The sequence below is a fragment of the Leguminivora glycinivorella genome, chromosome 5 (assembly GCF_023078275.1).
Source record: "Leguminivora glycinivorella isolate SPB_JAAS2020 chromosome 5, LegGlyc_1.1, whole genome shotgun sequence".
Taxonomy (NCBI): Eukaryota; Metazoa; Arthropoda; class Insecta; order Lepidoptera; family Tortricidae; genus Leguminivora; species Leguminivora glycinivorella.
Window position 1 is genome coordinate 19,528,685 of NC_062975.1, and position 15,841 is coordinate 19,544,525.

General features: G+C 40.1%; 1 protein-coding gene across 6 annotated transcripts in view; it reads right to left on the reverse strand.

Moving 5' to 3' along the window:
• The window catches only part of LOC125226615 (PDZ and LIM domain protein Zasp), a 69,120-nt gene that overhangs the window by 5,650 nt on the left and 47,629 nt on the right, over positions 1-15,841 (reverse strand). Inside the window, exons 3-12 of one of the 6 annotated variants that reach the window (XM_048130644.1) lie at positions 12,780-12,931; positions 12,067-12,241; positions 11,498-11,625; positions 10,713-10,804; positions 9,400-9,850; positions 8,273-8,461; positions 7,609-7,699; positions 7,033-7,243; positions 5,871-5,894; positions 316-1,741 (exon numbers count right to left, since the gene is read on the reverse strand). In XM_048130644.1, coding sequence (XP_047986601.1) covers positions 316-1,741; positions 5,871-5,894; positions 7,033-7,243; positions 7,609-7,699; positions 8,273-8,461; positions 9,400-9,850; positions 10,713-10,804; positions 11,498-11,625; positions 12,067-12,241; positions 12,780-12,931 — 2,939 coding nt within the window. Of the gene's footprint in view, positions 1-315; positions 1,742-2,094; positions 2,234-5,870; positions 5,895-7,032; positions 7,244-7,608; positions 7,700-8,272; positions 8,462-9,399; positions 9,851-10,144; positions 10,287-10,712; positions 10,805-11,497; positions 11,626-12,066; positions 12,242-12,779; positions 12,932-15,841 lie in introns of all 6 variants that reach the window. The other 5 variants (XM_048130647.1, XM_048130646.1, XM_048130649.1 and 2 more) reach the window with 5 other exon arrangements.

The following is a 15,841-nucleotide window of genomic DNA, read 5'->3' on the forward strand; positions in this document are numbered from 1 at the left end:
GCTTATTAAGCTAAGTTCGCTCACTTTTTCCGATGTCAAACTCTTGAACTCCTGATACGCTACGATTGAATTTTTCTTTCACAGTTTTTTGAGATTATTAGACGTCTTTATGATTTTCTTACATCTCATTTTTGCCCTCTGTGACGTTATTGTGACGTAACAGGTGCTCATGAAGAAATATTTTGTAGCTAAGTTAATATGTTAATAAAAAACTCATGCTTCATTCTTAAAGACAGTCATGCTTTAACTTACTTTGTATTTTGTTGGGGGTTTGTATTTACTTTTTATATTTACAAAAATGTTTGTAGATTTTACCTGGTTATAGTTTTGTCACACTTGTGGCATACTGGTAGAAGTCCGTCAGCAACGTCGGCAGACGTCATTGTACTTAGAGGGCGGGCTATAATGTGAGAGTCCCTTCTGCCATCCACATTCCTCTCTGTTCTTTTCTGTCGGCGTTTAACTACAATATCCGCGTCATTGTCACTTTGCTTATTATAATCATTACTTGAAACATTCTCTCCTTCAACGGAATCTGCGTCATCAGAACTACTCCAATTACGTTGGTTGTTTATGTTGCCATTACCGTTTACTTTCACAGGTTTCAAAGAGTATAATGAATTGTCGTACAAATTGTGTGGTAATGAATCAATTTTCGGAGATTCGTCATTTTGGAATTTATTATTGCTCTTTTCGTTTGATATTTTCTCAAACATACTGGCTTTCATGAACGTGTTTGTGTCTGGAACCATGTTAATTATTCTGTCTTTTTGATAAAGATTATCAGAGTAGCCGTTCATATCGTTGACAAGACTTTCTTTTTCAAACGAATTCCTTTTACCCAAGAGATTCTTTTTTGAATCTACCAGAAGTTCTGTTTTAGTTAGATCATTTTTATTTATTCCATTGAGGAATGCAGTTTTTTCATTTGCATCCTTTTTTCGCAATGTATTCAAATAGTTATTTTCAACTTTTTCCTTTTCATTGTTCATTGAACCAACGGACCCGTTTAATTTCTTGTTTGTTTTCTCGAGAGTCTGTGTTTTTTCTACATGGTTGTGTCCGTTGTTTCCGCCATACAATGTCTTAGAATCTATCATATCTAACAATTGGCCAGTTGGAGAATTTCTGGCATTAAATGTCGGTATAGGAGTGTTTGGGATTGGTGGCGGAACCGGTACTCCATTAATTTTATTCGGAGCTGAAAATATTTTATTAGGGGTGTCATTTAACTTATCAAAGTACATTGGCGGCGGTGGTGGTGGGTTGCCATTGGCGTTAATAGTGACAGCGGGTGTCTGATTCGCGGGGCCGTCTTTTACTTTATCTCCGATGTGCTTGGTTTGGGGTGAAGAGCCGTTACTGTTGCCGTTAGTGAAATTTGCGGTTACAGCTGGGTGATTGTTTAAGAGGGTTTCTTTAATTTTATCCCCAATATGTTGAATGCTGTTGTCAGGTTTATGATTTCTCTCAAATGTTGTATTTAACGGTCGTCTCAAAGTATTTTCCCGGCTGCTGTCTCCTGATGAGAGATTATCCGTATTCAAGGGATGTTTTGTCACAACTGTGTCTTGAATCTTATCTGCCATGGATTGGATATGATCTGCTGGCTTTATTTTTCTCTGTACTCCAATTTCGTAACCGTTTAGTGCCATTTTTGCCATTTTTCTGATAAGTCTCTCCTCGGCTGCACTTTTAAATTCTGGTTTGTGAGGGACATGGTGTGTCGGCGTCTCGTTAGCTGTTAGAAAATCAAAACCAACAAGTTAAACAAGTGTTAAAAGCTGGGTTATATGAAAAATACCTAACACACACATCAAACACAAAATATTAACCCCCTTATTCATAAACGTACACTAAAGTTATCAAGTCGATAAAGTTCGTTTGTCCCTTTCTATCACACCAATACGTCGGAAAGGGACAAACTAACTTTATTGGCTTGATAACTTGTACGTTTATGAATAGGGGTAAGTATAGGTTATTACCTAACTCATAATTGTTTAATCAGTCTACTCGCTAGTCTTTCGACAACCTATTCACTCGAAACCATGCAACACGCATCAAACACAACAACTTCTCATGTTTTCTAGTCACCTAATATTGCCATTGCAGGAACCGCAAAGTGGGACACGAGACCCTGGCAGGGCAGCCTTGTTCAAAATGCCTCTGCCGCGTTTCGGGGCTGAAGAAACCCCAAAGGTTTTGCCACGAGCGGCAGCGCCTACGCTGGAACCTGTCGATGGGGTAGGATCACACACTGGACCTTGGTTAGCACCAGAAATCGAAGGATTTGGGTAACAGCTTTCAGTGTTTCTACTAGCAACAACATTTTGATTAGTGTGGTTAACAGATGAATTCTGGGTAGAAGACAAACTCATGACCGGAGGTGGAAACACTTGTTTACGATTATTGGATGTTTGAACGTTAGATTCAATTTGCTGTTGCGCACCAAATGATGACGAACCACCTTTATGTATTTCTATGACTTTAGCGGACTGTGTTCTCTCATACTCTTCATATGTCTTCCTGCTCGTTTGCACAGTAGTATTACCATACTCCGATATATTTTGCGATTGTGTTTGTCTTTGACCATAGTTTTGGTTGATTGCAGAATCTTCCTTGATGCTCATGTTGCCTTTATTATAAGTTTCGCTTTTGAAGCCAACGTTCGAATGTCTTTGTTCTTTAATAACAGATGGCTGATCTTGGCTCCAATTTTTAGCTCCAGAAGCGTTAAAAACTTCAACACCGCCTTGAAATCCTTTTTGTGACATTTCGTGCTCTTTGCGGAGATTCGATGTAGCTTGAGTTAGAAGGGAGTGAGCAGCACTTCTCTGCGGAGTTGATTCCTTGATACGGGGTGCGTGAGCCTTCAACGGATTCGGCGGTGGTCCGGGAGCTGGAGACTTAGATCTCATCCTCGGAGTGGGAGAACGGCTTGTAGTCTCCGGGCTCGATGGTTCATAAAGATGAGTTTCCAAGGCCGAATGCTCCACCGAGACTAAATTCATTTGATAATATGGGATTATAGGGGCAGGTTTGTTGATCATACTTGGAGTTGAAGGTCGGCTTCGAGCAGGGGACGCCCTGAGGAAAGGCTCATCAGTAACTGGTTGGAATGTCATTGAAATAGGTGCATCTTTATGGAAGTGTACAGGAGGTGGTTGGGCTGGAGTTTTTACATCTGGTGTAAATCTTGGTTGGGTAATGGGAGCCGGGGGTAATTTTGGTTCTACCGGCTTATCCTTCGGTTTGATAGGCGGGTCAGTGGTGGGAGTAACAGGCCTTTGAAGTACAGCGGGAGCAAAACTAACTTCGGGAGTTATTCCTCTTTGAGACGGTAGCTGCTCAAAGTGCTTTTGATATGGAGGAATATTGTCAGGTTTGTGTAATCCAGATTTTGATCTTACGGATACTGAAGACAAAGATTCCCTTTTATCTAATTGCTCGAAGAAGTTTTGAGCTGATTTGACAGATGAGAAACCTTGAGTAGACATATTACTGAACGTATTAGTTGACTGTTGCATTATTTGAGATTCTGTTATCATAGCTTCTTGTTTTCTTACAGATTTCTCGAAATTAGCTTTAACATCTTTACTCATAGGTGGGAAATTTGTTAGCTGGCAAAATTCTTCTGGCTGTGGTGGTGGGAAAACTTGTTTAGGCACGGGTCTAAAAGCAGACATTTCGGAAGAAGATTGTAATTTGCATGTGTTTTGCATATTTGAAGTTTCTGAATGAGTCATTTGTGTTATAGATTGCGTTGCGATAGGACGTACAATATCCGAAGAAGTTGATTGAACTTGGACTGTCGATGTTGAGGTATAATGGGTGGATTGACTACTTTGAATAGATTTATTAGTTATGCTTCCCAAAGGTAGAGGACTGTAAGAACGGTCTGGAGCAATGGTTAAAGCCTCCTTCAGAGAACTACGCTCAGCAGCTGGCAAAATGCTACCTCCTGGCGTGAAAGGCCGATCAGGAGCTGTGGTTAAAGCTTCAACAAATGGAGAAGCGGTTTCGTCTCGGGGCGGTACTTTAGGCTCTATGATAATTTTGAAATCCGGTGGAATGTAAGGTTCGGTTTCTGGTGGCAATGGTATAGGTTCATCTTTTTTTTCGGGTGGATTATAAGTCTTAATTGGTGGTATAGGTGTTATGCCACGTTTAGGTTGTTGTGCAAACATAGGTGACGGTTGTGGTGGAAGTTCTACTTGCCTTGGATCTTGTACTTCCTGCTGTACTTCATTTTGGGTTTCGTTAGAAACTGGAGGATTTGGATTTTGATTTTCAAGGAGTAAATTACTTTGAATGAGTAGATTACTAGGTGCTGCAGGTTCGGGCAATGGGGAGTATGGCCTATCCGGTGCTGTCGTTAATGCATCAATCATAGAACATACAAATCCTTTAGGAACTGGATTGGGAATAGATGTCGGTGGTAATGGTTTTATGGGTGATGTAGGATTTGACTGTAAATCATTCTTAACCGGGTTTTCTGTATTGGAATTAGTAACTGGAATATTTCCAATTGACTGTTTTCTATCTTCCTTAATTGTATTTTCCTGAATTGGGGACGTCTGCTGTTCCATAGACTCAGTCTGTTCTTTATCAGCTTTAGGTTCTTCTGTGTTGTTCGCAAATTCAACATTATTTAGTTTACATTCAGTTAAAGATTGTCTTTTGCTTTCCTGTGACATTTGAGCAGTGATTATTTCTGTGGTTGCAACGTCAACTGTTGTTATTTGACTTTCGATTACAGATTCCCTTCTATTTTCTTGGGAATTGCTTTTTGTTACAATATTTGCGTCTGGAGTATCTACAGCTTTAATTTGACTCTCAGTTACAGATTGCCTTTTGCATTCTTGGTTTCTTTGTTCGGATGGGAGAGCATCAATAGTTCTTGTTTGACTTTCGCAGACAGATTCTCGTCTGCTTTGTTGGCTTCTTGTTTCAGTTACGATTTCTGTTTTCGGAATGTCAACAGCTTTTATTTGACTCTCTGTTAACGATTCCCTCTTGCACTGCTCATAACGTTGCTCAGTCACCATTTCTGATTTCATTTCAGTTGCAGATTCTTTTCGTGACATGGATTTTGATTCAAATTTACTAATAGGATTATCGAATATTTTTTCTACTGGAGGGCTTGTCTGAGATTGATACATCGTCGACATCTGACTCTGAGAAACAGCTTGTTCTGAAAACGATTCTACAGTGCAGCTTGTTTCGCTTATTACTTGTTGAGACTGCTTGCTTTCCACTACTGACACGGTCTCCGAACGAGTAGTTGCTGCAGTGGCGGTTGACATTTGTGCCGCCGCGTATGAAGAGCTGGATGAAAATTCTGCAACTTGCTGTGAAGTTGAAATTGATTGCATGCTTGTATCCTGCATGGTGCTGACTGGCAATGCTACTTTGCTCATTTTCCTTTCCATGGGCGGTTCTTTAGTTGGAGCATGTTCGGGTTTGGGTTTTTGACAAACAGTTTTCGTGAAATCGCTCAATACATTAGGTGGTTCATCTTCTGGCGGGTTCGGTGGGGGCCACACAACGCTTTTCACATTCTTGCCTGTTAGTAAGTTACATGGTTTCGAAGGGTTTAAAAAGTGGTTGGAAAAAATGAAATAAATCATTAGTGATATTGAAAAAGCATTAATCCTATTAACTAAAATAAGCGGCACTAAAGAAATTAACGAAAAGTTTTACGGTGGCGAAGTATGAATGATCGTTGGAGTATCAGTGCCAGGAGTTATTTTAATGTTGCGGTTGACATTGGCTGCTCGCTTAGCGCATACATTACACATGTGTATTTAGATACAAATAGCTATTATAAGCCGAGTTGCGCTTTACACATTATCCTATTTATAAATTACCTTTAAAAATGGAACCTGGAGACTCTGCCAAAAATAATAATATTTTAGAAAAATCAAGTTTACTTCTTTATAGTGACTACAGCCATATACCAACCAAACACACGATGGTATATCTCATCTTTCGGTGTTTGAAAATACCATTTCATCTAGCGAAATGGTACCATGGTAAGCTTTTTGGAAAAACTTGTACCTCAATGAGTTGGGTACTTGTATTGTTTAATAGAAAAGTGAAAGAAGAATTGCTAGACAATGTCATTTTCGTGCTAACCAAGAGGCACTACAAACCACCTACTTACTTACATTACATCTTAAAATAAGTAATTAAATCTAAGAGTAATATTAAAAATAAATAATTAAATATAAGTAGTTCTAATGCGGCACCTATAACTCCGAAAAATAGCCAACCAACTAATTATTATTTTTTCGTGGCATCTTTTGCGTTTGCATGAGGATTAAGTATAGTACGAGTATATGTACCTATTGTATGATATAGTAAGGTTGTCTCAATGTTGACAAATTTACTGATGACTAATAAACTGTTGACCCCATTAAAGGTAGGTAGGTGACGCATACGCATCTGTCAATATTATTTGATTTGATCGATATTTCGATCATGGACTTTTAGTTTCGTCATCGTGTCAATATTATGCTATACGTCATATGAATTTACGTATATACTTATTGTTGGATACTTTTGTAAACAAACTAGACTTTTAATATAAAAATTTAACTTTCTAATATGTTATAATACGTCGTTGTTCACTTTAGTATCTAAATAAACCTTAGTTTTAATCTTAATAATATGACTTCTTAACACATATTGATGACTGATGAGGATTAACCTCTTATTATTTAAAATTATAAATGAAATCATCACAAACACACACACAGTTCGTCACAGTTTCGTTTTCTTTCAACCCCTTATTTGCCAAGAGTGGCACTGAAGCTTTAGTAGTTTCATGTGTTCTGCCTACCCCTTTATGGGATACAGGCGTGATTGTATGTATGTATGTATGTATCATCACAAAGTTAAACAATCTTTCCAAATATACCTATATAAAAATGTAAAATAAACAATTATCAAAATAGGTACACTTAATATTTGTACTTCATTCCCTAACGTATTTGCCTGAGACTTAGATAGCAAAAGTGACTCTCTTACTTGGCGCAAACGGCGCATGAGCTGGAGCGGGCGCGGGCGCAGGCGTGTAGGCGGGCGCGGGGGCGGGGGCGTAAGCGGGAGTGTACGCGGACGCGGGCGCCTGCACGGGCCGCGCGGGCGACAGCGGCGCTGAACGCGGTGACAGCGATGGTGAGTAGGCAGAGCCGATGGAAGATCCGAAAGGCTTCGGGCCGGATATGTTGCTCGATGGCTGCACATACCAGAAAGTCATTAATTTATTATTCACTAGACGAGAAAATGCAAGACGATTAGTATCAGCGATATGCAAAGTTTATTATTGCGTAACTTGGTTGGCGTCGAAGGTAAGCAACTTAGCTCAAATTTTCCGACATATGTGCCGATTTGAACGCCAGGCGAAGATGAGCGGCATCTATTTTTGGTCACTGGAAGATGTTGAAGACAGACAGAATAGCAAAGGCCTTATTGTCTCTTATATGACGTATGTACAATATGTACATAGTTAACGTCGCGATACGTCATCACCAGAAATGTCGAAACCATGCTTGTACAGCATCTTCACAGACACAACTAAACAGTGCCAACAAGACTACTCACGCTGAACAGTGAAGAAGATCCGTTGCTGTAGTTGCTGGTAGCCAGCGGCGGCAGCGGTGTCGAGTACGTGTTCGTCGGGATACGGCCGCCACTGTAAAAATAAAAATAAAACTAGTTAGCTTTTATATTTTTATTAGTACTTAAATACATTTTGGTCCTTCGAACCCGATTTAACTTTGAAACAGCAATAAAGAAAAAGCATTTAAGTAATTTTTAAAAGCCCCTTCTTGCGCATGTTAGGGGGGTGAATTATTAGCTATTGAAGTTAACCTCACTTTATCCTAAGCACATTTTGGTCCTACGAACCGGATTCGACTTCGAATAACAATTGTTGCATTTAAGTAATGTTCCATAAAATTCTCCCTTTAATTGCTTGAATTGGGGCCATTTGGTTTATTTAGTTTGAACTTCATTTCATTATTGGTCCTTCGAGCTAAATTTAAATAAGAAAAGAGTAAATAAATTTACTTCCTTGAGTTGAAGTCCTCCTTCCTCTAATAATGGCGAAGAATCAGTAAAAGTTCTGATTTTAATAATAAATTTAGATTAAGAACAAAATTCGGGCAGTGTAATGTTGACTGTTCGCACTTTGCTGGTGTGAGGTACTTGAGGTTGTTTAGTGAGAGTCCCGAAAATTTACTAGTAGAGTAGTAGATATACTAACGGTGGCACAGTGACGGGCTCCAGATTAGGCGCCGGCGGGTTCTGGCGGGCCACGAGCTTAGCGTGGATATCGCAGTACAGCTTGCCGTTGAGGTTGTAGTAGCCTTGGTTCTTCAGCGAAGTACCGCAAGTTGAGCACTTGAAGCATTCCACGTGCAGATTCTTGTCCTTGATGCGAACGAAAACGCCGCTACAGAAAACATACGGATTAGTTCCATGAATGTATCCAAGTCTATATGTGAATGTGTGGCGATAGTATCATGATAGGCAGTGAGATCTGTCCATGTACCAAGTTTTTGTGGTTCTGAATATTGTGAAGACTAATGAACTAATTGGCAAACGATACTTCGGAATGAAGTTTGATCCAATATTTTATGGACTGTCTAGAAAGGCAAGTGAAGATATTGAAATAAGGAAACTTATGTTTAACAAATCTTGTGGACATTTTCTGTGCGAGTGTTGTGCTTTTTACAAACATGCCCACCAAACACGTGCCATTTGATATCAATGATATCTACCATTCATAATGAAATGAACATATAAATTGAAAGATGTAGCGACAGCAGCGGCGGCTGGTCCATACAAGCCGATTCCCACCGGCTTGCCTAAAATTGATTACTAGTAAAGTACCTAATGTTAAAGTAGGTTTCTTTTTGGTTTGGTGTTGCCTAGCAGAAATTTTCACCAGCCGCCACTGAGCGACAGTCATGCTAAGTGTCATGATGCTAACTAATTTGCATTCTTACTACGAATACAACATTGAAAGAAGAGTATTAATGTAAAGATATGATAAATGGTGTTGAAGAAATAATAATAATTAGAGAATACACCTGTGTGATGAAAATGAGAAGTGAAATGGTATTTTATACGATAACTAACTAATATGCATGTGAGAAATTAAATAATTAACTGGCACAACCTAGAAAATGTGTTCCGTTGAACAAATTAATAGATCTGCCAAGTTAATTTACAAGTTACAGCTCCATTAAACAAACCCGAGCTAATTTCAACGAGATTCAAGGGAGCCATAACAGGAATATGATCGAACATATATACATAACTACATTAGATCTAATAGTGCACAGATCGACACGGTCGCAAACACGTCACGGCATTCACGGCCCTTACATAATGTAGCGATTACAGTCCGAGCAATAGGGCGTGTCGTTGACCACGGGCAGCGCGCCGGCTTCGGGCTGGGGTTGGGCCGGGACTCCCAGCGTTACGCTGCCGTCCGGGAGGACCTGGTGGCAGCCGACGGGGATGCTGGGCCGGTGTGTAGCTTCGGGGGCCAGCGTAGGAGGCGCCGGTGCGGCCTCAGGCTCTGAAGCTTGGACGGCGCTAGGTTCCGGTGTCTGCGTGCCCTGTGAGCGAGGCGGCTGTGGCGTCACGCACTGAGAGGTCCTGCATTGCGAGTTCCCGCGATTCGGGGTACGCGGCTGTGGGGTCCCGTGTTGCGAGTTCGCCGACTGCCCCGGGCCGCCAATCACGCGCGGCGTGGCCGAGCGAGAGCGGTGCGTCTTGTACAGCGCGCATGGCGTGCGCCCCACGCTGGCCCGCGAGTAAAAGTGAGACGCCTCTGCCGGCCGCAAGAATCCGTTACAAACATAACAAAAAGGGAAGGATGCCGGGATCCATGCCGGAAACCGTCCGCCGATCGGACCGTCGACATACAAGATCATGCAACAAGGAACACACTTTTTAAAGCCAAAAGTTTCGATTTATTTTTCCCGATTGAGAGACGTGTAACGCGTACTTATAATCTTCGCAAGTTGCCGATTTAAATATCGACGGCTCAATCAGCGCGCGCCACAAATGAACGATAGCCCTAGTGTTTGCCCCCGTGTCGGTCCGCGCGTGTCGTCGGACTTACGTGATGAGTCTCTCGCACTCCTCGCAAATGTTCTGTCCGACAGGTAAGCCCCCGGTGTTGTTGAGGGGCGCGTCGGGCCTTGTGACGGGCGCCTGCACGTGTCGGAGCCCCGTGGCCGCCGGAGGAGCGCCCGGAGCCACCTCTACTTGCCAATTTAAATTATCAGCCATTTTGAATAATTTTGAACGGCTATTAATGGTTTGATATCGTAAAGGGAACATAAAACCGATTACGATAGCGCGCTGATGCTTTTCAAGGTAAGTGCAAAAATTAAAATACGGTTTCTGTATTTAGTTAGTTACTCAAGATCTAGAAGAGCGCTTTTTGTATATACGAAAACACGAAAACAGACGGTAAGACGGTAAGTACAAAAATATATTTGGAGCAACTTCTATTTTTAAAATGAAAGGGAATTTTGATAGTTTAGGCTATGGAACAACGATTCGAACGAAAGGATGATGTTGATGGCATATTTACAAATATCATGGTTTTACAACAAAAATGTATTATCAAGTTACTTTTTCAAATTTTAAAGAGTTACACAAATAGGGTTGAGGGTGTGTCTCACCTGGCTCGGGATCATTCTGTTCCTCTTGCAGAACCTTAAACACGGCGCTCTTTTCCGCATCGTATGTTTTCTCATTTTTCTTGAAGTTTACTCTGTCGAGAAAAATATCACATTGGTACAAATACACACAACATTTCGCTTGGCCCAGGGGAACTAAATACTAAGGCTTATTGAAATTCACGTTAGTTGGGATGTATTAGTCCTTGCAAGTATGCATACGAGCATTTCAGGCATCTTGAAATCGATCTCAAGATTCTTCACATTCATAACAGCCAGTAGTAAAAAGTAACATAATGACATTAATGACAGAAACTTAAAAAACTGACGTCGCTTATGTGGCCCGTACTGCTTTAGAAGTACATTCTTATTATTAAATTTCGCTGCTATCATGCGACTCAATATACTTTCCAAACGAGGGTAAATTTCGGGCCATCATATATAATGCCTAATCGCGATGAAAAGTGCAGAAGCTGAATATGACTATAACTTTTAGTCTATAAACAAGGTTTTATTAACGGTTAGAATACAATGCGCCGTTTCGTCGCACCTCAGTTGCCGGAACTATCGAAAATTGCATGAAACTATGTACATATGCAGTAAATCTGAGCCTAGGCTACCTCAAGAGTAGCAAGATATTAAAGACAGATACAAACATCAAGATGGCAGTTTATATTATAGTTTATAATGGGTGAGAAAGGGGCAGCTAATAATTACTACAAGTCCTGGGTTCTGGGGACCACAAGACAGTAAATCCGCCATGGATGAGTAGAACCCAAAGTACTTACCCTAGCACGCCTCCAGCGAGCACCTCAGTTTGGGCGGAGAGTGTCTCCGCGATAGTCTGGTCGGAGTACATCTTCACGGGTGTGTTGTATTGCTTGTTCACTATGCTCGGTACGTTGTTGCCGTTCATCTGAGGACATTTACAGATTCCCACATAAGTCATCAACTCATCACTTTATAGATGCGTAGCTGTGGATAAAAATTTTCCTTGTAACAACTGCGTCATGACTCATGAAAAATCCAGAGGACTCATGACAACTCCGCCATCACGCGAAAAACAGCCGTCGGCGTAGCTTTATTTGACGTTTAATAACTCATCGTGATATTAATTACATTAAATTCAATTCAGTTTATTTGAAACTCATTGCTCATAAGATGTTAGTTACATACAATACAACATAACTCAAAAACTTCATCTTAACTAAATCACAAATGGTTCATCGTTTCTGGGTCTGTGAAGTCCTCAACAGTAGCCACATTATGCCCGGACAGTCAATTCTGTCCGTAATCATAGCTAGGAGTGAATGGTGTACAAGCTGACACGAACGTGCTGCACTAGTCTAATACTTACATAACCAAACGGCTTAGCAACGTTGTTGTGTCCGGAGCCGAAGGCGAGGTTGGGTTGGGGCGTGGCCTTCAGCGAGGTGTTGGTGACCGGGGTGGGGGAGGCCCCAAGAGGCCGGGAGCCGGGCCTTGGCAGGCTGCCCGTGGGGGTCACTGTGGGACGCCAGGTGCCACCTCCACTGAAGTATAAGGGAAAAACAAAACTATACTGCAAAATTTTCCAAACTGTACGCCGTGCTTAGAGACAGTGTATATCCTATAGACTATCGTAATATCGCTAAGGAATAGCGAACCTATTGATTGCTTTTAAGACATGCGACTGTTTTGATTAATCATTAATTTCGAAGATCACGGTGAGACAATGAAGCACGAAGCACATCACCAGTAGAAAATACTGATACGTCTGAACGCACAGAAATAGTTATTTTCCCCTCACTAGCTCGGAAATTCACCTACTTTTATCAATTTTAAAGCAGTTAATTTGACTTTATTCAAGGACAAATTACTTTACCCACTAGTGGATAAAATGCGTTTTTACCCGCTGGTATTAAAGGACAAAACAAGTGTTTCCGAGCTAGTGAGGGGAAAAAATATATGTTTCTTGAAATGCCTTACCTACGGAAAATTTTGTAAACATTTCTAGGAACTTCAGTAACATAGTTGTATCTAAGCTGCAAGTGCTGCTGCTTATTTTAAGATTTTGTCAAGAAGATTTACCGTTGTACTACGAGTTCTAGATTGACACCAGCAGCTCTGATAGCGTCCTGCGCCTCTTGGTGCCTGAGTGTGAACACGTCTGTGTTGTTGACTTTGATCAGCGCGTCGCCGGCTTGTAGCCCGGCACGCTCAGCTGGGCTGCCACCGTTAACCTGGAACAAGGAGCGGTTTGGTTAAAACGAATGAACCAATGTAGCTCAGCAATCCAAAGATGGTCTTAGTCTCCGAAACCACAGATCGCTATTTTTCCCGACCCTGCGCTACTTCCTCCCAATAATCGGTTAGCATCTGTCAATGATTCGCGTTTCCGAAAAATAAGTAAATAATCAACCACATGGCTTCCTACAAAATTCTGTAATCGTCATCAGCGGTGCCGCTTTATTAAATGATGCTTTCCGTAAGGACATGTAAATATGAGATGTCAAGACATGTCTACCATAGGTATTTATTGCACTTGAGACCTTGATCTTGATGACAAGGGGACCAATTGTACTTAAAGTGTACCACTATATACATTTAAACAAAATAACTAACTGCTAATGTATGTAAGTGAAAATAAAGATCAATTAAAACATATGAATAACGCACTGGCAGTGGTATGCTTACTGAAAACTTTTCCTCTGCATCAAGTTTTAGAACGTTTTAGACATAAAATACGATGACAGCCAAAGAATTCAGATAATTTTATCCGGAAATTTATATTTCTTTCAACTTGCCTATTAATATAGTCTTTTCCAGTGATCTATTTTATATTTTATCACTCTGTCCCAGTTATTGAATTATTACGGCTAGGAATGCACTCAAGCAGCCAACTGAAGATCTAAGTCTAGCTAGACTCCAATTGCCACATATTCAAGGTCCCCAAATCCAGGAATCCATTCCACGAAGATATTTTCTTCCTATCAGCATCAATGATCTTTTTATCACATGCCCCACATATGTATATGATGCGTCTAGGAATGCGAGCAGCGGAAGGAACATGACGTCACCGACGCTCGCGCCGATCCGCGCAAAAACTGGACGCGGTATCATGCGTGCCTATATTTAGTCGTTTAATTAAGTAAAGGTGAACTGCAGCGAATCATTCATATAAGGGACCGCACATGTTGTTAAATTAACTTCTTTTTGGATATATTAGTTGAGTAATTTGCAGAAGACGGGATACGAATGACGACTTTACTTTTGAATGAAATAGTGATGAATAGAATAAAGATGAATGATGAATAGAATAAATTTTCTTTGTGATTGATGGTCAATGCAAATAACTATAATTATGAGATCAGAAAAAGAAGAATGGATTTTTATTGATCGTCTGAAAAAATATTGATTGAGTAACAGGATGTTAGTCTCACCTACGAGCCCTATCTGCTAAAGAAAAAAGACAAATCCATTAATACAACCTACAAGAAAAGGTAAACAACTCATGTGCCTGGACCACAGCCAAGCTGTCATTCTGCCGAATATATGCTAGACGAACGGATCGTCCTACAGCCCACTCGGGTCAATCTGTCACCAATAAAGCTGATACATCCAAGATGCTTCACGATCTGACATGACATTGCAAGTGTTAATGTCCCAGTTTTATTTAGCAGCATTTAAAATTGGATATGTACCTACTGTACGCCTTATCTTGTTGCAATAAGGTTTCTGTAAGATTGGATTGAATTTTTGCATAATCAACTCGAACGATTTTAGAGATCGGTCGACTACCTGTAAATGAGTCATTACAATAGTATATTTTATCACTTGGCAAGATGATTGATTTGGCTTGATGGTTTTTAATGAGCATTACTCTTTGAATTACCAGTTACCTGTAGGTATTTTACAGGTTGTTTATTTAGCCACCTGTACCTAATAATTTACGGGACGAACACATAGATCTTAGGTATGATTATTTTGTTTAAATATGTCTGAAATAATATATTTAATTTCATTTATTAACGAAATCGCAAAAATAATACTCTCCCATAGAAAATTTCAAGGTCAGGAAAACAAAACGTTTTTATCAACCAATTGTTTTCTTGCCATTTCGGGTTTTTCTCGTACCTAGTAAAAGTTGCTGAGTAGGTATGTCTTATGTATTCTCCTCGATAACTACTACTGGTTACTACCACAACTATTTATTATCTATTAAATATGTATTTGTTTTTTTTGCATAAATATTTAGATTTTTATATAAACACTTAGTCCTTAAATACTGAAAACGACAACTTTACTCTCGGGTCGCGCAGGTTTTCAAGTCGAGTTTTCACGAAATTACTTGATATCAGAGACCAAAATGTACTTTTTTTATATAAGTGAATACTCCTTTTCACGTAAAAACCATAAAAAATACAGAAACGATGAAAAAACTCAGATTTTTGAAGAAAAACTCGAGGAATAGGTGATTTGACTACCCATTTTGATACGTCGATTCTAGCAACATGCAATGGTCCATAGAGTATAAAATGACTTGACTTGCTCACATGAGTAAACTAGCTTTCTGATTGGATAAATGATTACTTCACTCTCCATAGATAATATTTGTAAAAATCCATTTAGAAATCGGTCAATTCGAAAATGAAGCGTCACAGTATTGTTTATATGTGTGCGTGTATTGAGTTGTGCGTAAGCTGCGTAGGAGCAGGTCTGCACCGAAGCTAAATGGTATAGTTTGCTAGAGAGCAGATCTGCTCAAAGTTGAAATGGTATAGCTTGCTAGAGAGCAGATTTGCTCCAAGGTCAAATATTTCAAACTGTATACTTTGCTGGGGAGCAGATCTGCTCGCATATACAGCGGGTTTGTATATGGGAGCAGATCTGCTCCTTAGCAGTTTACAGACGGCGCAGTGCACCGGCGACTTTGTGTACGTACACAACGTGTCGCCATTTTGTTTTTACGCTAGTGTGAGTGTATTTTGGATAGGTTTTCAAAACGAAAGAATTTGCAAAATATCTATAACATATTTTACAAAACGAACTTTTATATTCAAATCTTCATAAAATTTCCCATAGGATTACTATTTCGCACCAATTGCAAATATTCTGCAATGGTCTCAAATACTTGAAAAACTTTACCTCAC